At 51.2% G+C, this 22743-nt stretch overlaps 1 protein-coding gene across 4 annotated transcripts in view; it reads left to right on the top strand.

The window, feature by feature from the left end:
* Positions 1–22743, top strand: part of PARVB (parvin beta) — a 141446-nt gene that overhangs the window by 24148 nt on the left and 94555 nt on the right. Inside the window, exon 1 of one of the 4 annotated variants that reach the window (XM_055254024.2) lies at positions 20212–20356. The exons of the other annotated variants lie outside the window; for them this stretch is intronic. Coding sequence (XP_055109999.1) covers position 20356 — 1 coding nt within the window. The 5' untranslated portion in view covers positions 20212–20355. Of the gene's footprint in view, positions 1–20211; positions 20357–22743 lie in introns of those variants that run through there. 4 annotated transcript variants of the gene reach the window in all.

Raw genomic sequence — 22743 nt, 5'->3', positions numbered from 1 at the left:
GCCTATTTCGCTCCATTTTGCTGAGGAGGGAACAGAAGCGTGGAGTCCGCCCAGCCACATGGCCTCGGATCCGGGCTGCAAGTCCAGGCTTTCTGGCTCCAGGGCTGGTGCCCCCTGTCCTGTGCCACTTCCCCTGCAAAATGAGATGAAAATGAGTCTCATTTTACAGATGAGGAAACTGAGACCCTGAGAGGGGGTGAAGAACCAGGTATCTGGCTGAGCGCACCTGTCATTGAAGAGACGTTCTGGGAGCTGCTGTGTGTGCTGGTGTCAGAATGAATAATACCCACAGTGCTCGGCATGGACAATCAGCAAAGCTAGGGACCCGTTTTCTCCTCCCAGCCCCCTTTCTCACTTCAGACCCCAGACAAGAATCGGAGGTCCGTTTCTCAAGTTTAGCTCCTGTCTGATTAAATGTGGATTTGCTCCACTCTTTTTCATGGGCATAAAAGTATCTGCGGAGTGGAAATGTGTGCAGAGGATGCACTGTGTGCAGGCTGCGGCTCGAGGTCGATCAGATTCCTCCAGTGATAAAAGGCCTGCTGAGGAAGCGGCCCCGCCCCCAGCACAGCCCCATCGATTGGTTTTTATTTTCCTCTGTTGCTGGAGTGATCCAATTTAAAGCCCTGTTTCTGAGCATGTTGCAAGGAACCCTAGGGGCTGCAGTAGCCCTGGAGATGCTAGCTGGAAATCAAACTCAAATTGGTGCTTTCTTCCTATTAAAGCAGGAGACCTCTGCCCGGGAAAGGGGCCGTTTGGGGGCTCAGCCATCCGGCACACGGAGTGAGTAGGTTTTATTGCCAAAGCAGTCCCGGCCTCGGCCTCAGCCTCTGTGTGGCTCTGGTGGGGAGTGTGTCTCGATGTTGCACGGTGAATAAGCCCCATGCCTACTTGAGTTTGGGGTTTCTGTTTTACCTACACTTCCATATTGTGGGCATGTGGCTGTGGAAATGTGCCTGCACCTGGACTCGCTGTCACTCACCGGCTTCTCGTGGCACAGTCTAGGGAGGGTTGCCCCAGCCGTATTTAGTTCTTCCTGCCTCAGATGAACAGGCCTCCTCTCCCAGCTCCTAATCAGGAGGGCAGAGTCTCGTTGGCAGCAATCCCGTCCTGCTGCCGCTGCCTTTACACTTCTTCAGATATGCGGCCGTCTTAAGGTGTAAATACCTTCCTCTGTTTCCCAGTGGTTATCTACAGCAAGGATTGGCAAACAGAATCCACACCATAGATGTGATGTATGTTTGTAGTCCCCTTTCCTCCTTAAACTGTTAGTAAACAACACATTCCTACAGGTGACCCCTTCCGGCCAATTTTTTTTTTTTTTTGAGACTGAGTTTTTTTTTTGAGAATGAGTTTTGCTCTTGTTGCCCAGGCTGGAGTGCAATGGTGCCGTCTCAGCTCGCCGCAACCTCCGCCTCCCGGGTTCAAGTGATTCTCCTGCCTTAGCTTCCCAAGTCGCTGGGATTACAGTTGCCTGCCACCACGCTAATTTTGTATTTTTAGTAGAGATGGGGTTTCTCCATGTTGGTCAGGCTGGTCTCGAACTCCTGACCTCAGGTGATCCTCCCACCTCAGCCTCCCAAAGTGCTGGGATTACAGGCGTGAGCCACTGTGCCCGGCCAGTCCTGCACTCTTCAAGGTTCTATGTGTTACAGACTGGTGGGGTAGCAATATCGGTTAAAGAGACAGGACTGGGGTCACTCGTCCCCTGTTAGCTCAGCAACCTTGAGCTCAGCCCAGCCGCATTGTCTCTGAACCACTGGGCTGATGGCAACACCTCCCTCACCTGTCTTGCAGTATTATTTGAGGAATTAAATGCAATAACCTGGGAGAAAGTGCAAGTATGAAGTCAAGGCACACAGCCCGTCAGCAGGGGCTTGAAGGAGGAGAAGAGTGGGTGGGGATGTGAGCACAGAAGCTGAGGCTGGGGCTGAGCCGCGTGTGTATTTCTGCCTGTGCCACAGGGACACTCCTTTCAGGCACTGGGCACCTAGCTCCTGTTGTCTCATCTCCTAAGAGAGTCCCGGGCAGCCTGAGACTACCTCACTGCTGCGGGCTTCAGAGCAGCATCTGTGCTGAGTAACAGCCACGGGGACAGAAGCAGCGATCTCCCGTGACAGCGTAGTTAGGCAGCCGTAAAAATCCTACCGCCAGCTCGTGGAAAAGGTCTCATTTGACAGGTGCCATGCCGTCAAAGACCTGTGCTCTGCAGCTGCAAATTCCCAACTGAAAAATATCAATAATTCTTAGGAAGGGAGAAGGGGAGCCCTGCAGTGCTGTTGTGTCACCCCGTCTGTTTGTAGGCGCTGGGGGGATTGATGATGAGGTGGGGGACTGTTCGGCTGGCTACGCTGCCACTGTAGATAGCCGACTCTGTGGCTGGCACCTGGCTGGTCTCAGTGAAGCCCTTCAGTCCTGGCTCTGACAGTGTCTCCGTGGAGAGACAAGCAGGTAATAGTGTTGGGTGGGCAAGGCTGTGCTGGTGACCCGCTTAGCAACAGCAGGAAAAGGAAGGGGATAACCACCCCAACCTTTCTTGCTGGAAGGAGCCCTTCCTGTCGTCGGTGCTGCATGTAACCAATGACGCGAATGCCGGGAAGCACTTGGTTTGTGTCAGTCAGGGGAGAGCGTTGTGTAGAAGCGCAGGAAGGGACCGTGGGAGGAAATTGAGTGAAGGTCTCTGTTAGGGGTTTGTGTTCCCCTAAAAGGTATGTCCAGGTCCTAGTCTCCAGCTCTTGGGACGGTCACCTTACTTGGAAATAGGGTCTTTGCAGATGTGCTTACGATGAGGCCCTTCTGAAGTAGGGTGGGCCCCTAATTCAATGTGACTGGGGCCCTTATGGGGAGAGGAGGCAGGACACAGAGACAGACACGGGACACAGAGGCTGGACAGAGATTGGAGAGGTGCTGCCACAGGCCAAGATGCACCGAGGACTGATGGCCACCACCAGAAACTGGGAAGAGGCCAGGACGGATCCTCTCCAGGAGCCTTCAGTGAGAGCATGGCCCTGCCAACACCTTGACCTCAGACTTCTGGCCTCCAGAATTGGGAGAGAATCAGTGTCTGTTGTTTTAAGCTGCCAGTTTGAGGTACTTTGTTACGGTGGCCACAGGATGCGAATACAGTCACCATCTGGCCTTTGATCCTTTAATTGCCTCGGCGGTTCTCCTGCCAGTAAGGGTTGTGAGTGAAACTTGAAGGTCACAGTTGGAAATCAAGTTAAAAGAATTAAGCTGGAAGTGCAACATGAGAGTCCGTCACCCTAAGAGGCGGTGTGAATGCCAAACACAGGCAGGCAGGGCTGGACCTGCATAAATTGTGGCTCGACAGCACCAGGAGAAAGAAGGCCCAGGCCTGCTCTCCTCACCTGATTCTGGGAATGCTGAACCTACTTGTGTTCCTGATATCACCCTAATGCTAACTTCCCACCCCTTGAAAATGTCAAAACATTGTGTTATGAATGTTCTTCGTTGAGCAATTGCGATCTCTTTCTGTGAAGATCCACAGAATATTTCAGGCTCTGTGAGCCATCCTGCCTCTGTAGGAATGAATCAACTCTGCCCTGGAAGCATGAAAGCCCCTATAGACAGTTCATAAGCATAGCCATGGCTGCGTCCCCATGAAGCTACAAAAGTAGGTGGGGGGCCGGGTGTGGTGGTTCATGCCTGTAATCCCAGCACTTTGGGAGGCTGAGGCAGGCGGATGGCTTGAGCCTAGGAGTTCAAGACCAGACTGAGCAACATAGCGAGACCCTGTCTCTACAACAAATACAAAATTAGTTGGGTGTGGTGGTGCGCACCTGTAGTCTCAGCTATTTGGGAGGCTGAGGTGGGAAGATCCCTTGAGCTCAGGAGGTCGAGGCCACAGTGAACCGTGATTATGCCACTGCACCCCAGCCTGGGAGACGGAGCAAAGCCCTATCTCAAAAAACAAAACAAAACACCCAGAAAGACAGGTGGTGGGCCAGATTTGCTCATTACCTGCAGTTTGCCAATTTCTGGTTTAAACCAACAATTTAAGTAACACACACACATCTTTGTATGATGTTACACTTTTTTTTTGAGACGGAGTCTCACTCCGTCTCCCAGGCTGAAGTGCATTGGTGTGATCTCGGCTCACTGCAAGCTCCGCCTCCCGGGTTCAAGCAATTCCCCTTCCTCAGCCTCCCAAGTAGCTGGGATTACAGGCACGCACCACCTCGCCCAGCTAATTTTTGTATTTTTAGTGGAGACAGGGTTTCACCATGTTGGCCAGGATGGTCTAGAACTCCTGCCCTTGTGATCCGCCCTCCTTGGCCTCCCAAAGTGCTGGGATTACAGGCGTGAGCCACCGCGCCCAGCCTGATGTTACATTTTCTAGAAATTCTCAGTGATGGGCCTTTAAAGAATTCGGCTGCTGCTCCCTGTGGCTTTCACAGTGCTGCCCTGAATGGGTGTTAGGGCACCGTATGGGCAGCAGGGATGCCTGGGAAAGCCCAGACTCACAGCGACACAACAACAGTTCACAGACTCCAGTGACCAAATGTGTGGGTTTTCCCTGCACCAAGTGGCAGATACCAGCTGGATATCCCCTAATTCATTTCAATTCAGTTCTGACTCCACCTACCTGGAGATGGCATCAGATCCCACAGGGTGAGGGCTCAGTCCTCCAAGACTCTGAACAGTCGGCTGTAAGTCAGGGTTCCCACAGCCCCATCTTTGGGTTCAATTAGTTTGCTAGGGTGACTCACAGAACTCGGGGGAACATTTACTTATATTTGCTGGTTTATTATAAAGGATATTACAAAGGATACAGATGAAGAGATGCGTAGGGTGAGGTGTAGGGAAAGGGGCGCAGAGCCTCCATGCCCTCTCTGGGCGTGCCACTTTGCAAAAACCAAGCGTCCACTCTCCGGAAGCTCCCTGAATCCTGCCTCCCTGGGCCTTTTATGGAGCCTCATTGGATACACATGATTGACAGCCATGTAGAAATGGGACTGGACAGCAAGGGTGTGATCTAACACTAACAGATGGACTGGGGAGGCCCTGCAAGACCTATCTGTGCAGCCTTCCTTCCTCCAAGGTGTGGGAGCCCCTCTCTGGAGTGAGGGTCTCATTGCTCACAATCTGATGAGAATCCTGCCTTGGGCAGGTGAAAGGAGGGCAGAAGGTTAGAGAGATTCTGTTTTCTGAGGCCTAAAGTGCCCCAACATCTTTTATTATTATTATTTTTGAGACAGGGCTGGAGTACAGTGATGCAATCTTGGCTCACTGCAACCTCACCTCTCAGGCTCAAGCGATCCTCCCACCTCAGCCTCCCTAGTAGCAGGCACTACAGCCGCGCACCACAACGCTTGGCTAATTTTTAAATTCTTTTGTAAACACAAGGTCTTGCTATGTTGCCCAGGCTGGTCTCGAACTCATGGGCTCAAGCAGTCCTCCCGCCTCGGCCTCCCAAAGTGCTCAGAGTACAGCGTGAGCTCCTCAGCTAGAGGAGTTAAACTCATAGAGAGAGGAAGTGGAATGGCAGTTGCCAGGTTGGGGGCTGGGCAGGGAGGGGACAGGGAGTTAGTGTTTCTGCCTTGCAAGAAGAAAAGAGTTTGGCGGGTAACAGCAATGGTGGCACAGCAGTGAATGTCCTTAGTGCCACTGAAACGTACGCTTAAATATGGTTAAAGTAGCCAGATGCGGTGGCTCACACCTGTAATCCCAGCACTTTGGGAAGTCGAGGTGGGCAGGTCACCTGAGGTCAGGAGTTGGAGACCAGCCTGGCCAACATGGTGAAACCCCCTCTCTACTAAAACTAAAAAAATTAGCCGGGTGTGGTGATAGGCGCCTGTAATCCCAGCTGCCTGGGAGGCTGAGGCAGGAGAAGCTCTTGAACCCGGGAGGCAGAGGTTGCCGTGAGCCGAGATCGTGCCGTTGCACTCCAGCCTGGGTGACAAGAGTGAAACTCCACCTCAAAAAAAAAAAAAAAAAAAAAAGGTTAAAGTGAGAAATTTTATGTATTTTATGTTAAATGTACCTTACTACAATTAAAAGAATGAAAAAAATACTTGGAAATACATTACACATACAAAAGAGTATACATATGTATAGTTTACTGACTAATTTTAAAGAAGTACCCGTGTTCCTGCTACCCAGCTTAAGGAATAACATTACCTGTCCCCCGAGCCATATGTCCCGTATATCCTGTGCACCTCGCTCCCCACCAGAGGTGACCAGTGCCGCCTTGAATGTTGCATTTAGCGTGTTGTATTAGTTAGAGTTCTCTGGAGAAACAGAACCAATGGGAGATATGTAGCTCAGTCTGTCTGTCTCTTTTTTTTTTTTTTTTTTTTTTTGAGACAGAGTCTCACTCTGTCGCCAGGCTGGAATGGTGCGATCTTGGCTCAGTGCAACCTCTGACTCCTTGGTTCAAGCAGTTCTCCTGCCTCAGCCTCCCCAGTAGCTGAGATTACAGGCACTGGCCACCACGCCCGGCTAATTTTTGTATTTTTAGTAGACACGGGGTTTCAACATGCTGGCCAGGATGATCTCGATCTCCTGACCTTTTGATCCGCCCGCCTCGGCCTCCCAAAGTGCTGGGATTACAGGCGTGAGCCACCGCGCCCAGCCTGTCTGTCTGTCCGTCTCTATCCATCTCTCTCTCTATATATATATATATTTGAAGAGATTGATTATAAGTCATTGGCTTATGTGGTTACGAGACTGAGAAATCCCAGGATCTTCAAGCTGGAGACCCAGGAGGGCCAATGGCGTCAGCCCAAGTGCAGGAGGAGACCCACATCCCAGCTGAGTGAATCCCCTTACCCTGCCTTTCAGTCCATTCAGGTCTCAAATGGATTGGCCGAGGCCTATCCACACTGGGGAGGGCCATCTGTTGTACCCAGTCTACCGACTCGAATGCTAACCTCATCTAGAAACACCTTCACAGGCACGCCCAGAATAATGGTTAGCCAAGTACCAGGCCGCTCCTTGCCCAGTCCAGGGAGCTTGTCAGCAGGCCCTGCCCCACTTGCTTGTCTTTCCTTGCGTTTTGCACACGCGTGCACCTCTGTCCTTCACATTCTTCGGTTTCGCCTGACTTTGACCCCGATATGACGGGAGCCCCGCAGTGCGTGCTGTCCTATGACTCGAGTTTACTCAGTAGCCCAGCTTTGGGGCACAGCCCCATTTACTTGGGGCACCGCTGCCTCCGCTGTGTGGCCGTGCGGGATCCCACACCAGGAGCACCATCCCGTTGTCACCTGGGAGGGGTGGTTCTGTGCCTGAGTTGCATGTGGATTTCCTCCTGCTGAGTTTTATTTAAGAGGCAGGGAGCAGGTGGATGAAGGGCACATACGTAGATGCAGGGTTGCCTGGGTTCGAATTCTGCCTGTGCCATTTCCTACCTGCTGAACCGGATCAGACGAGTTACTCTACCTCTCTGTGCCATAGGTTTTTTTTTTGTTGTTGTTGTTGCTTTCATTTTGTCTCGTTTTGTTTTTGTTTTTGAGACAGGGTCTCCCTCTGTCACCCAGGCTGCAGTACAGTGGTGCAATCACAGCTCACTACAGCCTTGACCCTGTGGGCTTAAGCAATCCTCCCACCTCAGCCTCCTGAGTAGCTGGGACGACAGGCATGCACAACCACGCCTGGCTAATTTTTTAATTGTTTGTTGAAATGGGGTTTCACTATGTTGCCCAGGGTGGCCTCGAACCCCTGGGCTCAAGTGATCCTCCTGCCTCAGCTTCCCAAAGTGCTGGGATTAAGTGTGAGCCACCTCATCTGGCCTTTGTGCCCCAGTTTTCTCCATCAGGTAATGATGATAGCTCTCAGGTGGTGAGGGTGACTGTGTAAAATGTCTGGAAATGGCACCTGCTCCGTGCCCAGGGGTTAGAGGCTTGGGGCCGAGCTGGGGGCTGAGCTGGGGCATTTTTGTTCCAAGACTTTCTTGCTGATAAGTTTCTCTTTTTCTCTTTTTTTTTTTTTGCTGCTTGTCTCAACCTGACAAAAATGCTCAGTTTAGAAGTGTGTCGTTCCATTTGTGGGAAAATTAAACACATTTAAGAGTAAATTAAATTAGGGGACTTGTGATCATTAGCTAAGTAAATTTTTTTTTAAATGTAATGTACCAAGCATAGCACATGTGGCATGCTCAATAAATATTTGTTAGAATGAATGATAATTTTATGAGCCAGTCAAGTCATATATAATGGGATTATTTGGTTCTAGAACTAATGAAGTGACTGTAGAGCAATAAAGCTTCTAAAAAGAATCTCCGTGCTTGCAAAAAATCCAAAAATGGGGGAAGAGGCTCATGCTGGATTTCACCCAAGAGCGAGGCTGGAGGAGAGCTGGGACGCTGTGTCCCGGGAGCTGTCCAAGGGGGGCCCTTGTGACTTGGCAGGGGTGGCTTTGGAGCCTGAGTTATCAGCACTCTGGGTGGACTGGGTCTCCGGGGAGGCCTGCCTTAGCCCAGCTCAGGAGACCAGTGGATACAGCAGGAGGCCCACTTGCAGTTCACGGTTTATGTCGTGCCAGACGTGCAGGGGGCCCAGTGTCTCAGCACTTGGCACCTGTGGGACTGAGAGAGGAGTCAGTCTAGCACCAGACCCCCGCTTGGTGGGGGAGGGGAGTGGGAGAGGAGAGAGAGGGGGCTGGAGCCCCAATCCCACAGCTTAGGTCCTGGGAAGCCCTGTGGGTTCATGCTTGCCTTGAGGGGAGGTTGGACAGCTCGAGCAGGGACCAGGAGCCTCCCAGTGTGGCATGAGCTTTGCTGGAAGCCTGGGCTCTTTGAGCGGGGTGGGGCTGAGAGCCGCTAGACGTGGCTTCATCCTCCTGCCTGCTTTCCTGTCTGGGCTGTACCCTGGGAAGGGACATAACTTCTCTGAACCTCGGTTGCCTCCCCTGTCCAGTGGAGGAAAGGAAGGCACTTGCCTAACTGGGCTCTTGAAAATAATAAATGAGATAATACAAAATCTGCATTAATTTCCTAGGCCTGACATGACAGAGTACCCCACACTGGCTGGCTTACAGAGCAGAAGTTTATCCTCTCCCAGCTCTGGAGGCCAGAAGTCCAAGGTCAAGGTGTCGGCAGGGCCTCGCTCCATCTAAAGGCTCCAGGGAGGGATCCTTCCTGACTCTCTTGGCTTCTGGGGATGGTGGGCAGTCCTGGCATATCTTGATTTGTGGCCATGTCACTCCAGTCAGCCTCCGTTGTCACCGGCGTCCCCCCTTCATGCCCCTCTGTGTCTTCCTATGGGCTTCTCTCTGAATGTCAGCATCCAAATTTCTCTCTCCCATGTGGACACCAGCTGGGCCCACTGCAGTCCATTATGACCTCATCCGAACTTGATTACATCTGCAAAGACCCTGTTTCCAAATAAGGCACATTCTCCAGTTGTCCAGTTCCAGGCGGACGTGGATTTTTTTTTTTTTTATTTGAGACGGAGTCTCACTCTGTAGCCCAGGCTGGAGTGCAATGGCACGATCTTGGCTCCCTGCAACCTCCTCCTCCCAAGTTCAAGCAACTCTCCTACCTCAGCCTCCTGAGTAGCTGGGACTGCAGGCACCCGCCACCACGCCTGGCTAATTTTTGTATTTTTAGTAAAGATGGGGTTTCACTATGTTGCCCAGGGTGGTCTTGAACCCCTGAGCTCAGGCAATCCACCTGCCTCAGCCTCCCGAAGTGTTGGGATTACAGGCGTGAGCCACTGCGCCCCTCGGACATGGATTTTGGATTTTGGACACCATTCAACCCACAGTACCTGGTGCTCAGTTAGTGACTAAAACTCACTAGTTATGGTCACTCAGTCACTCTTCTTGTTATTACTTTCATAGATGAGGGTGTGATGGGGGGGGAAACAGAAGCAGAGTTGATTGTATCTTCTTAGTTCTGCACGCACTGTGGCTTTTTTTTTTGAGAGGGAGTCTTGCTCTGTTGCCCAGGCTGGAGTGCAGTGGCGCAATCTCGGCTCACTACAACCTCCGCCTCCTGGGTTTAAGCGATTCTTCTGCCTCAGCATTACAGACATCCGCCACCACGCCTGGCTAATTTTTGTATGTTTAGTAGAGATGGGGTTTCACCATGTTGGCCAGGCTGGTCTGGAACTCCTGGCCTCAAGTGATTCACCCGCCTCGGCCTCCCAAAGTGCTGGGATTACAGGTGTGAGCCACTGTGCCTGTCGGACGTGGATTTTGGATGGGACACCATTTAACCCACAGTACCTGGTGCTCAGTTAGTGACTAAAACCCACTAGTTATGGTCACTCAGTCACTCTTCTTGTTATTGCTTTCATAGATGAGGGTGTGATGTGGCGGAAACAGAAGCAGAGTTGATTGTATCTTCTTAGTTCTGCACACCCTGTGGCTTTTTTTTTTTTTTTTTTTTTTGAGAGGGAGTCTTGCTCTGTTGCCCAGGCTGGAGTGCAGTGGCACGATCTCAGGTCACTACAACCTCTGCCTCTCGCATTTAAGCGATTCTCCTGCCTCAGCCTCCTGAACAGCTGGCATTACAGACATCCGCCACCACACCCGGCTAATTTTTGTATGTTTAGTACAGACGGGGTTTCACCATGTTGGCCAGGCTGGTCGTGAACTCCTGGCATCAAGTGATCTACCCACCTCAGCCTCCCAAAGTGCTGGGATTACAGGCATGAGCCTCCGTGCCCAGCCCCGTGGCTAATTATTAGACTGTTCTAGGTTTGGATGGGAAAGGGGAGGAGGACTTGTTCTTCTCTTTGGATTAATAAAATACCTTGAGGCTTGTGTTTGCACAGTGCCCACAGCTTACACACTGATGAGCCCTTTTAGGTTGACTTCTCCTGAATCATTTCATCCTGTTCCATTTGTCGGCCGTAAGGTAAGGAGCAGTTTTTCTGACATGTACTCCTTTTGAATAAATGCTACTCTCCGTCAGCCTTGGGAAGTAGAAGGTGCCGGTGTGGTATCTCAAGCTCATTCACAGGGGAGAAGAGATGCCCATTGCCACAAAATGTGAATGTTGGGTGTACATTCAGGTGTCATGTACGTGGTGTTGATTGCCTCAGCTTAATAAAAAAGATGCCGTACACCTTTTCCTTTAAAAAGTCTCACTTGGCTTGTTTGACAGGCATAGAAGATGTGTTATTAAACACTTGCAAAGCCTGCTGTCATTTGGTTTTAAACAGCACTCGTTGTCTTTGGCGGGACGTGTTTGCTCAGCATCATGGAAGGGGGATGTGAGGTACCCAGGTGGCAGTTTCTCTGCCACGATGCTTTCTCTGCTTGCTATCAGGAGAAATGTTCTTTCCTACATTGTGGGAAGGCCGAAAGGGCACTGCGAAATGCAAGATGGCTTTTTGTGTTAGAATTTCATGGCTGAGACCAGCCATGGGGGCTCATGTCGGTCATCCTAGCACTTTGGGAGGCCAAGGCAGGCGGATCACCTGAGGTCAGGAGTTTGAGACCAGCCTGGCCAACATGGTAAAACCTCATCTCTACTAAAAATACAAAAAATTAGCTGGGTGTGGTGGCAGCCACCTGTAATCCCAGCTACTTGGGAGGCTGAGGCAGGAGAATCACTTGAACCCAGGAGGTGGAGGTTGCAGTGAGCCGAGATTGTGCCACTGCACACTGCAGCCTGGGCAACAGAGAGAGACTCTTTCTCAAAAAAAAGAAAAGAAAATAATTTCATGGTTGATTGTCACAGGATCATCTTTAGTCCCAAGATCTGAGGCAAGGGAATCATTTTCAATAGGAAACTTTTAAATGTTTGAGCAGCAGAAAGGGAGATTGAGCTAGAAGAACTCGCTGTTGGAAAGATGGTGGAAGCTGGGAGCTTTGAGGTTCTAAAAATCCTGGTGTGTCAGGTCAGGTAGTGGGGCAACCAGAACTTAGGGTGAGTTACACCTGGTGGGACTTAACGGGGTAAATGTCATCTAGTAACCCATCTACATTAGACATTAATATCTGGACAAAAGGTGGAATACACCCGGGTTCTTTGTGCGCAGGTGAAGGAGAGGTCTCGTAGTTTGATGTTGCTCAAGAAGGGAAAACAAGCGGGATGGGAAGAGGTCTAATCAGCCGGCTGGAGTGGGGTGCTGGGTTCAGTTCATTCCTTCTTAAGCTCAGCCAGTTCTCATTATTCATGGTGGTTTTGATCTATAAAGTTGCCACAAACACCGAGTTAGCCAATACTGAACCATCACTCCTAGGGCAGTACAGCACTCAGTTCCTGCAAGCCTCTGGTCACAACATTTTCAGCCACAGATCAATATGTAACTTTTTCTTATATATGTTTCTTTTTAAAGACACATTATTTAAAATGTATTGTTGATTGACTAACATTGAGCTCACTGCCAACAACAGTATAACTCCTGCCTGAATGAAGCTTCTCTGATCTGTGCGTTCTCTGCAAGGCACACCTCAGCCCTCTTGCACTTGGGAACACTAGGAGTAACCCTCGCCATGCATGGGGACCCATTTTAAACAGCAAAGTTGGCCAGGCATGGTGACTCATGCCTGTAATCCCAGCACTTTGGGAGGCTGAGGCAGACAGATCACCTGAGGTCAGGAGTTTGAGACCAGCTGGCTAACATGGGGAAACCCAGTCTCTACTAAAAATACAAAAAAATTAGCCAGGCATGGTGGTGTGCACCTGTAATCCCACCTATTCAGGAGGCTGAGGCTGGAGAATTGCTTGAACCTGGGAGGCAGAGGTTGCAGTGAGCTGAAGTTGCGTCACTGCACTCCAGACTGGGCAACAGAGCAAGACTTCATCTCAAAAACAAAACAAAACAGTGAAGTCACCAACAAAAAGCAGAAAAATGTGAAAAACATGGCATTAAATAGACCATGAAATGGACGCTTGTTTATGATGCAAGAGCTCAGACAAGAAGGCAGAGTGCCCCGTGTTTGACCTCAGGTGGGGACACATCCGGTAACTCAGATTCTTTTTTTTTTTGAGTGGAGTGTCACTTGGTCACCCAGGCTGGAGTGCAGTGGTGCAATCTCGGCTCACTGCAACCTCTGCCTCCCGGGTTCAAGCAATTCTCCAGCCTCAGCCTCCCAAGTAGCTGAGACTATAGGTGCGCACTACCACACCCAGCTAATTTTTGTATCTTTAATAGAGACTGGGTTTCACCATATTGGTCAGGCTGGTCTCGAACTCCTGACCTCAGGTGATCCACCCACTTTGGCCTCCCAAAGTGCTGGGATTACAGGTGTGAGCCACCGCACCCAGTCAGATTCTTTGCTTCTGTGTGCAGGTCTGTGAATGAATGTAGGCCAAGAGTATTGATTCTGAGCTTACGAAGTTTAGCGAGTAGGCACATTTATTTACACATACAGAACCCATGAATCAAGGCGATTGACTGTACTTTGACAATTATTTGTTTAGCACTGTAGGAGGAACCCACAAACTGTTCCCTTCCCTCTGCTCACGTACTGCCCAGGATAAGACTTCTGACACCAGAGGTGCAGGGATGCTTCCTGTCGCACCTGGCAGTTCTGCAGCAGACACCAGCTAGGTGTCCTGCAGTTCAGTTCAATTCTGACACCATCGACCTGGGGAGAGCCTCAGACCCCACAGGTGAGGGCTCAGCCCCATGAGACTGCACCCCAAATCAGGGTCCCCACGACTGCTTCCTCGGTTTTGATTAATTTGCTAGGACTCAGAACTTGGAAATGGGCCAGGCACGGTGGCTCACGCCTGTAACCCCAGCACTTTGGGAGGCCAAGGCAGGCAGATTGCTTGAGGTCAGGAGTTCGAGACCAACCTGGCCAACATAGTGAAACCCTGTCTCTACTAAAAATACAAAAATTGGTTGGGCGTGGTGTAATCCCAGCTACTCGGGAGACTGAGACAGGAAAATTGCTTGAACCTGGGAGGCGGTGATTGCAGTGAGCTGAGATCGCACCACTGCACTCCAGCCTGAGCAACAAGAGCAAAACTCTGCTGAAAAAAAGAAAAAAAGAACTCAGGGAAACACTGCATTTGTGCTCCCTGGTCTATTATAAAGGAGATGATAAAGGGTGCAGGTGAGCAGCAGAGGAGGAGGCACACAGGGTGAGGCCTGGGAGGGCCCCCAGCGCAGGAGCTTCTGTTGCCCTGGAGTTGGGGTGCGATACCGTCCTGGCACCTGGATGTGTTTACCCACCCGGAAGCCCTCTGCACCCTGTAGTTCAGGGATTTTTACGGAGGCTTCATCACGTAGGCATGTCTGATTATTAGCTCAATCTCCAGCCCTTCTCCCCTTTCTGGAGGGTGGGGTGTTGGGGGTGGAGCTGAAAGCTCCAGGCTTCTAATTGTGTCTGGGTCTTTCTGGTGCTCAGCCCCCACCCAGGAGCCACCAAGAGTCACCTCATTAGAATAAAAGATCCTTTTATCTCCCTGGAAATTCCAAGGGATTAGGAACTTTGTGTCAGGAACCAGGGTCAAAGACTAAATATTAGAACAAAAGATTCTCCTGGCACCTGGAAATTACAAAGTTCTTAGGATCTGTGTGCCAGGGACTGGTGGCAGAGACCAATATGAATATTTCTTTTTTTTTTTTTTTTTTTTTTGAGATGGAGTCTCTGTCTGTCACCCAGGCTGGAGTGCAGTGGCGTGATCTCAGCTCACTGCAACTTCCACTTCCCAGGTTCAAGTGATTCTCCTGCCTCAGCCTCCCGAGTAGCTGGGAATACAGGCATGCACCATCATGCTAGGCTAATTTTTGTATCTTTATTAGAGACGGGGTTTCACTATGTTGGCCAGGCTAGTCTCAAACTCCTGACCTCAGATGATCCACCTGCCTTGGCTTCCCAAAGTGCTGAGATTACAAGCATGAGCCACTGCACCCGGCCCAATATGAATATTTATTATTATTTCACAAGCACTTGCCGTGTGTCCTGTGGTCTCCGTCCTCAGCGTCATGGTTTAGAGGGTGCCTGACAGGCAGGGTGTGGGGTTAGTGGGGTTGGGGAGTGATTTCCGGGGCACAGTGATCCCCAGAGTGTGTGTGGTTGTCCAGTTCGCTCACTCCTCATGGCCTGCCCGGTGCTGGGCGTCCACACTCACAGAGGGCATGGTGTGTGCCCCAGGGGATCGGGCAGCTACTCCTGGTACAGATGAATTGGGAGGTGACTTCCTCCAGGGCATGTGAGAAGCTCTCAGTGACCAGGCCAACTTGGATTCCCAGTTCTGGCCGAGCCGATGTGCTCTCTGTTGCCACATTCCGTGTCACTTCCCAGGCCTCCCCGGCTTCCCATTCTCGGGGCCAGGTGTTCCGTGGATGGGGTACAGTGCCACCTTTGATACCAGAGGCCTGAGATCGCTTTCCTCCTTGGTTTCTGTGTGGTCAGTGGCGCCCTCACCCGTCTCATGCCCTGCCATGCAAGGGCAGAGGGCTGGTGTTGGGGTGGTGCTGGGGCCTGGGGAGTGGAATATCCTGCTCTGTTAAGATGCTGGGAATCGCCTGTGTGATGCTGGCCACGTCAGCCAGTCTTCCTTCCTGCCGAGACCACCAGCCCTCGGTGCAGCCAGCCATATCACCTGGTTATAGTCATGCTGAAACCCAGCTGTTTGGGAGCGTGGCTGTGGGGCCTTGGATCCCTTTTCCTTTCCACGTGTTTTGTGGAGAGGAATAATACAGGCAGGCGCCATGCCCAGGTGGAGGCAATGTTAGGAAAGCAGGAAGGAGCTCAGATCAGGCAATGTGTGTGGACTCGCGTTTGTCGAAGGGCCTGGCTGAGTTCCCCAGAAGCTGGGGTTAGTGTTTAAGTTCTGATGCTTCACGTCCTTGGAGGCCAAAGGACGTGACCTTGAAGAAGGGGCAGTTCTCACCTGTGGGCCTAGGAGAAGTCGTTGGCTTTAAGACATTACTCCAGGTAATTATATGTGGTTCATACCTATAATCCCAGCACTTTGGGAGGCAGAGGCTGGAGGATTGCTTGAGCCCAGGATTTGGAGACCACCCTGGGCAACAAAGTGAAACTCCTGTCTCTACAAACAAAGACAAAAACAAATGGTTAGTTGGATAGGATGGTATGCACCTGTAGTCTCAGCTACTCAGGAGGCTGAGGTGGGAGGATCACTTGAGCCTGGGAGGTGGAGGCCGCAGTGAGCTGTGATGGCACTAATGCACTTCAGCCTGGGTGACAGAGTGAGACCCTGTCTAACAACAGCAGAGCGTTAATCCAGATAGTTCTAGGATAAGGGTTCTCAGAGCTAGACGGGCCTTTGCAAGTTCTTTCCACCGATCCCCAGGTTTGGTCGATTGTATGAAACCAAGAGGAAATGTACAGGGTTTTTGTGGAGAAAGGAAAGTGTCATTTCTTTGGGTTTTACTTTGAATGGCATTGGGTGAGGTCCTCAGAGCTTATATGGGGCCAGCCCAGCCTGCCCCATGTGCCCCACTGAGACCCTGGAACCTCAGCTTTCTCCCACTGGGCCCCCAGTGCTCACCGACTAGTTTTGGGGTTTTGTGGGGACCCTTGATCTATCTGCTTTGTCTTCCCCAGAAGAATCAGGGGACTTGGTGGTGCCATAGTGGTGCTGAGGGCTGCTCCTGGGCGGGGGTTCTCAGAAGGAGAAGTCTGTCCAGGAAGATTATATTTTATTACCTTCTCCCTCATCTTATTTATTTATTTATTTTCTGTTTTTTAGAGGCTGGGTCTCTCTATGTTGCCCAAGCTGGTCTCGAACTCCTGGGTTCAAGCGATCCTCCTGCCTCGGCCTCCCCAAGTGCTGGGATGCAGGCGTGAGCCACTACACCCAGCCTCCCACCTCTTTCTTATTTATTTATTGTTTATTTCAACAGGTTTTTGGGGAACAGGTGTGTTTGGTGACATGAATAAGCTCTTTAGCGGTGATTTGTGAGATTTTGGTGCACCCATCACCCAAGCAGTGTACACTACACCCAATGTGTAGTCTTTTATCCCTCACCCACCTCCCACCCTTTCCCCGAGTCCCCAAAGTCCATTGTATCATTCTTATGCCTTTACATCCTCGTAGCTTAGCTTCTGCTTATGAGTGAGAACATACGATGTTTGGTTTTCCATTCCTGAGTTACTTCACTTAGAATAATGGTCTGCAGTTCCATTCCCATCCAGGTTACTGCGAATATCATTATTTTGTTCCTTTTTATGGCTGAGTAGTATTCCATCGCACACGTGTGCGTGTGTGTGTGTATACACCAAAATTTCTTTATCCACTCATTGACTGATGGGCATTTGATTGGTTCCATATATTTGCAATTGTGAATTGTGCTCCTATAAACATGTGTGTGGAGTATGTTTTTTGTCTGATGACTTCTTTTCCCTTGGGTAGATACCCAGTAGTCTCCTACTTCTTTTTAAAGGAAGCCTTGCTCTTTCTTAAAAGCTGCTAAAAAGAAATGAGAATGGTGCTACAGCAAACATCTACTGAGTGCCTACTGTGTACCAGGTGGGTGGCTATGGTGGAATCTACCACTTCTTAAAAGTCACCATCCAAGTTACCCTTTTTCTGAAATACTGAATGCTTTGTTTTTAGTGATGGCCAGTGAAGGGCCCAAGATGGATTCAAACGGAAGCAGAGCGGGGGATACTGAAGGGCCTTTCTCCCTGTGAGCCCCTTAGAACTCAGGCAGAAATATTTTAGCAAAAAGGTCGAATCTGTACCTCTCTGGCTTTTAATGGGTTATGTTGAAAAGGATGTGACCTGCCTATAAGGTTGTGACTTACATTTGGCTCAGTCTTAATTATCTTAACAAGGGGTGCCTCCCCACCCATTATCCCCATACCTTGTATTTATGCATGTATTAACTTTTCTCCCACTTTGATACCTTCAAGGCAGGGCTGCAGTGTTTCTCACCTTGGCACCCCAGGCTTGAGTGATGCCTGGCACACAGTAGGTGCACGGCACACATCTGAGTTGAGATCCTGATATGCACCCTGTAAAAGACCTTCAACAGCCTATCGACCCCTCGTCTGTTTTCTTATCTGTTAGATAGGGATGATCATGAGGATTCTTCTTGCTTGCCTTATGGGGCCTTGATGAGAATCAAATGAAATGATGATATCAGTTCCTTAATTATTTCTCCTCCTCCTCCTCCTCCACCTCCTCCTCCTCCTCCTCCTCCACCTCCTCCTCCTCCTCCTCCTCCACCTCCTCCTCCTCCTCTTCCTCCTCCACCTCCTCCTCTCCTCTTCTTCCTTCTTTTTTTTTCTTCTTCTTAGACAGGGTCTCACTCTGTTGCCCAGGCTAGAGTGCAGTGGGATGATCCTAGGCTCAAGTGATCCTCCTGCCTCAGCCTCCTGAGTAACTGGAACTACAGGTGTGTGCCATTGCATCTGGCTAAGTTTTTGTAGAGACAGGGTCTCACTCTATTGCTTAGGCTGGTCTCCAACTCATGGGCTTGAGCAGTCCTCCTGCCTTGGCCTCCCAAAGTGCTGGGATTACTGGTGTGAGCCACTGGGCCAGGCCCCCTTAATTTATTCTGAAAATGGCACATCAGGAGCTGGGTCTTGGCTGCCTTGCTCGCGTTGTGAAATCCCCTTGCCTGGCAGGTAGGAGGCAGTCGATGCATACAGGGTGAATGAATGAAATGTTAGTTAGTTGCATTACATTGAAGTGGTCTAAACCTGACTCTAAGATGTGACTACTAGGCTGCTGATCCTTTTATGATTTTTCAAGTGCATAGTTATTTTCCTTTTAAAAGCTAGTCACATTTCCTTTCCTTACTGACCCTCTGTTATTTCTGCCTCTTCCCCCAAGGGTCTGAGCACCAGCCCCAGGCATCTCCTTGGCCAGCTCAGTGGATACACACATGTCAGGAAGACCCTGTCTTGCCCCAGCCTTCCTTTGTGGGTGGCACTGGACACTGGGCAGATGGAGAGGCCCTCTCCATGGAGCACTGGGCTGGCGAGGACCTTCCTGTCTGTGCCCTCGTGATGTCCTCACTTGGCTGTCGAGGCATCTCCTGGGCCGTGAAGTGCCGTTTGCTGTCCTGGCCTTGGATTCCTGCATCAAGTCTCCCAGCAGGAAAACTGTTAAACCAAAACCAGTGTTGGGAACTGCATCAGAGCTGGGGACCGCATCAGTGCTGGGGACTCGCATCAGCATTGGGTGTCTTTTTGTTGCTTCCTCAAGTCCTAGTTTTGACTCTGGATGAAGCTTGGTTTGTGCCGTGGGAGTGGAGTGTTGGGGGACAGGAGTGGCCCGCGGGTGAGCCCTCACTGTTGATCCTGGCCTCGGATGGGAGAGGGGCACAAGTACCCCTGGGAGTGGGCCAGGCATGTCCCAGTCCACTGCCTGCCCCAGAGCCCCGCCTGGAGCACCTGCTGGGTCGGGACATGGGCCTCCCGTGGGCCTCACTGCTTCCTGCTTCAGCAGAACTGGGAATTGTCAGTTAATTGAGCAACACCTCCAGGAAGCCAGCCTCAGGAAAGAGCTTCCACAGGGAGTTGGGGGACTGGTAATTGGAATAAATAAAAGCTAATCGTGCTTCCTGGATGCCAGGAACCACTGAAATTTATGGATTCCCACAGCAACGCATGAGGCTGGTCATTGTTAATAACCCCTTTTACCAACGAAGAACCCAGACCAGACAGGGAGCCCGCCTGTGTCACCTGGTAGGGAGGGGCTGGGCCTGGTGTTATAAACCAGGAGAGGGTTCAGGCCGAGGAAAGGGGAAGCAAGTTGCCGGCCAAGGTGGATATCATGCGAGTCCTGCTTCTCCCCTCATTCAAGGACCTTCCTTTGGGGAAGTGAGCGCTCCCGAGAGCAGCCTGCCGCCTCCATGTTGGGGCAGCCTCAGCTTCTGCTTTCTGTGTCTGGTATTTGATTTCTGTTGTCGTGGAAACGGGGTGACAAGTGTTCCGTGTGTTAGCATTTGGTCCTCCCGGAGCAGTCGGCACACGGGAGATGCAGCCGGAGTGGCATGTGCTCACAGTGGTGCCATCTCTTGCTGGGGGTCAGGCAGAGGGGACCCAGCTCCGTGCCAGCTTGCAGACCCCGAATCACCTCTCTTGTCTCAGGGCCCAGAGAGCAAAGGCAATGGGAGGCCAATGTCTGTTGTTCAGTTTAGCTCTGAGCCACGTGCATCTTCAGTCACCCCAGGGGCCTGGGTGTGCCCTTCCTTCCTTTTTTGTGCGTGGGGGTTTTCCTGGGGAGCAGTTGCCCTGGCCCATGAGGCTGTTGGGAGTCAAGACAGAAATAGTGGTCTGTGGTCAGCAAGGAGCTATCGCTGGAAACACCCCGGTCCTCCCACAGCCTGACCCTCTGCGACCTTCCTCAAAGGCTCCCCAAAAAGGCTTTCCTTTGAAGTGCAAGTCATAGTAGCACCCCTGCCACGTCCCTATATGAACGGGGTGTGTGCCCTGCCTGCCTTCTGATGTCCAACGTCCGCGCTGGTCTGCAGAGCCGCCTCCAGCTGCACCCTCCTTGCCAGTGAGTTCTGTTTGCTTTCGTATCGTTTTCAGCAGGAGCTAAACCCAGGCCAGCCCTTCTTTTCTTTTCTGCTTTATGGCAGAATTTTGTTTTGCAAGAATGGACCCTGGGTGGCTGCTTGACTTTTCCCAGGAAGGTGATGGGGACGTTGGTGTTAGGACGATGGGCAAGGGAGTCCAGGTTGTCTCACTGTGGCCCCAAAGGGATGAGGGTCTGACTTGTGGAGTGAAGTTTCCAGCACTCTGCTGGGGGCGAGTAGATCTTTGGGCCCAGAAGAATGGGATTTGGAACATTCTCAGGGACATGCTGCAATTAAGATTTTCTTTTTCATAGGGGTACCTGATACTGTGGGTTTCTCTCTCTCTCTCTCTCTCTTTTTTCTGAGATGGAGTCTAGCTCTTGTCACCCAGGCTGGAGTGCAATGGCATGATCTTGGCTCACTGCAACCTCCGCCTCCAGGTTCAAGCGATCCTTCTGCCTCAGCCTCCCAAGTAGCTGGGATTACAGGCGCCCGCCACAATGCTAGGCTAATTTTTGTATTTTTAGTAGAGATGGGGTTTCGTCATGTTGGCCAGGCTGGTCTTGAACTCCTGACCTCAGGTGATCCACCCACCTCAGCCTCCCAAAATGCTGGGATTACAGGCGTGAACCACTGTGCCCGGCCATGGCTTTCTCTTTAGTGGTCTTCGGTTCTGTGTTTCCCCTCTAAGTGGCTGATTGTGGCCAGTGCCTGGCTTTCCCCTGGTCACCACTGGATATTCTGTCTTGTCTTTGGGAGGCAGAGTCAGAAGGCGCTTTGCACTGGGCATGCCTGGGAGTGAGCCCAGCTCTGCTGTTATTAGTGCCCGTCGTGACGGTCGGCCCAGCTGCCCCATGTTCGATTTTTCCTCCTGTGAAATGGGAACAACAGTAGACCTGATGTGTCCTGGGCTTTGTGCATCCCAGGGACTGTCCCAGCTCCTTAACGTGCTTTGCTCAGTGCTATCCTCCTAAAAACTTTTCTTTTACAGTTGAGTAATCTGAAGCCCAGAAAGGTTAAGTAACCTGCCCAAGGTCACACGGCAGATCGGAATGGGAGTCAGGAGTGTACCCAACAGCCTGGCTCCCTAGTCAGTGCTCTCAACCTCAGCTTGAAGGCCGCCTCCCTGGGCCCTGCTGGGCGACCCAGCAAGATGATGGTTATTCACATTCTCCTGTGTTTCTGATACCAAGCAAACTCCCGGTAAATGCTCCTTCCCCACTTTGGTGGAATGAAGAATGCACATATTTTCTGAGCTCCACCTGGGTATCCTTAAGGAGAGGGACGCTGTGCCCGGGACGCAGATGAACAAGATAGGAGCTGTTTCCTGGAGGAGCTCCCAGGCTGATTTTTGCCTTTGATCTTGTGCATCTTTTTCACAGGCTTTTTGTTGACGTGTGGGGATATTTCTAGAGGAGAAACCAGAGGTGGAAGGAGGGGCGTAAGGAAATTGAATGCTGGGCACCTCTTAGCTCACATTATCTGAGGCTCTTCGGGGACAATAGACCTTGCAATAAAAGGCAAACAGGTGATTGCGCGCAGGGTGCTCTTCCTGCACAGCGCCGGGCGGGACGGGATGGATGGGGCTGGGCGGCTGGAGGAGCGTAGACCCTGCCTGTGCCTCCTGGGGCCTGTGCGGGACTTTGCTCACCTTGCTGTTTCTAAACAAGGTGCCAGATTCTCTTCACTCAGGTGTGTCAGATTTTAACCCTTGAGGCTAGAGCCTTGCCAGGCTTATTCAAAGTCAGTGGTTCCTAGTAGTCACAGGCCCCTTGCCCTAGACCCCAGACCAGGACCACCCCCCACCCCGCCTGCCTTGGCCTGGTGGGGCAGGAGTCGCTGTGAAAGGGGTCCTGGAGCTCAGGATCACTCCAGCAACATTTCCCAGAGAGCATCCTGGGGCCAGCGCGGGGTGTGGGGGAGCAGATACTGAGCGCTCTGTCCCTTCCTGTTGGAGAATCTCACAGTACATTAGCGTAGTCAAGGCTCTGAGAAGTCCCGCAGGAAAAGACACCTGCTTAGCTTCTCTTAATCTCACGACTCCTCCACCTCCTTGACCTTTGCTTGATTCATGTGAGACCTGTGAACGTCTACACTGCAGGACTCACTTTGGGAGATACTGATGGAGACCAAATAGGTGTCCTGCTCATGTATCCTCCGCTTCTTCAGTTTTGCTCAGGTTCCACTGGGCTTCCTAAAATGCAAACGAATTGAAAAGCTATGCTGAATGTGTTTTTCTCTGAAAGTACAGCCACCCATGAGAGGAGGAGGTCTGCTAAGTTTTCTTTTAGAAAAGGGATCCCCAGGCTCTGAATGCTTGAGGACCTCATTGGGATCACCCCTCCATTGTGGGCTGCCCATCCTCTGC

This window comes from Symphalangus syndactylus, chromosome 18 (assembly GCF_028878055.3).
Source record: "Symphalangus syndactylus isolate Jambi chromosome 18, NHGRI_mSymSyn1-v2.1_pri, whole genome shotgun sequence".
Taxonomy (NCBI): Eukaryota; Metazoa; Chordata; class Mammalia; order Primates; family Hylobatidae; genus Symphalangus; species Symphalangus syndactylus.
This window is presented reverse-complemented; position numbering and strand designations above follow the sequence as displayed.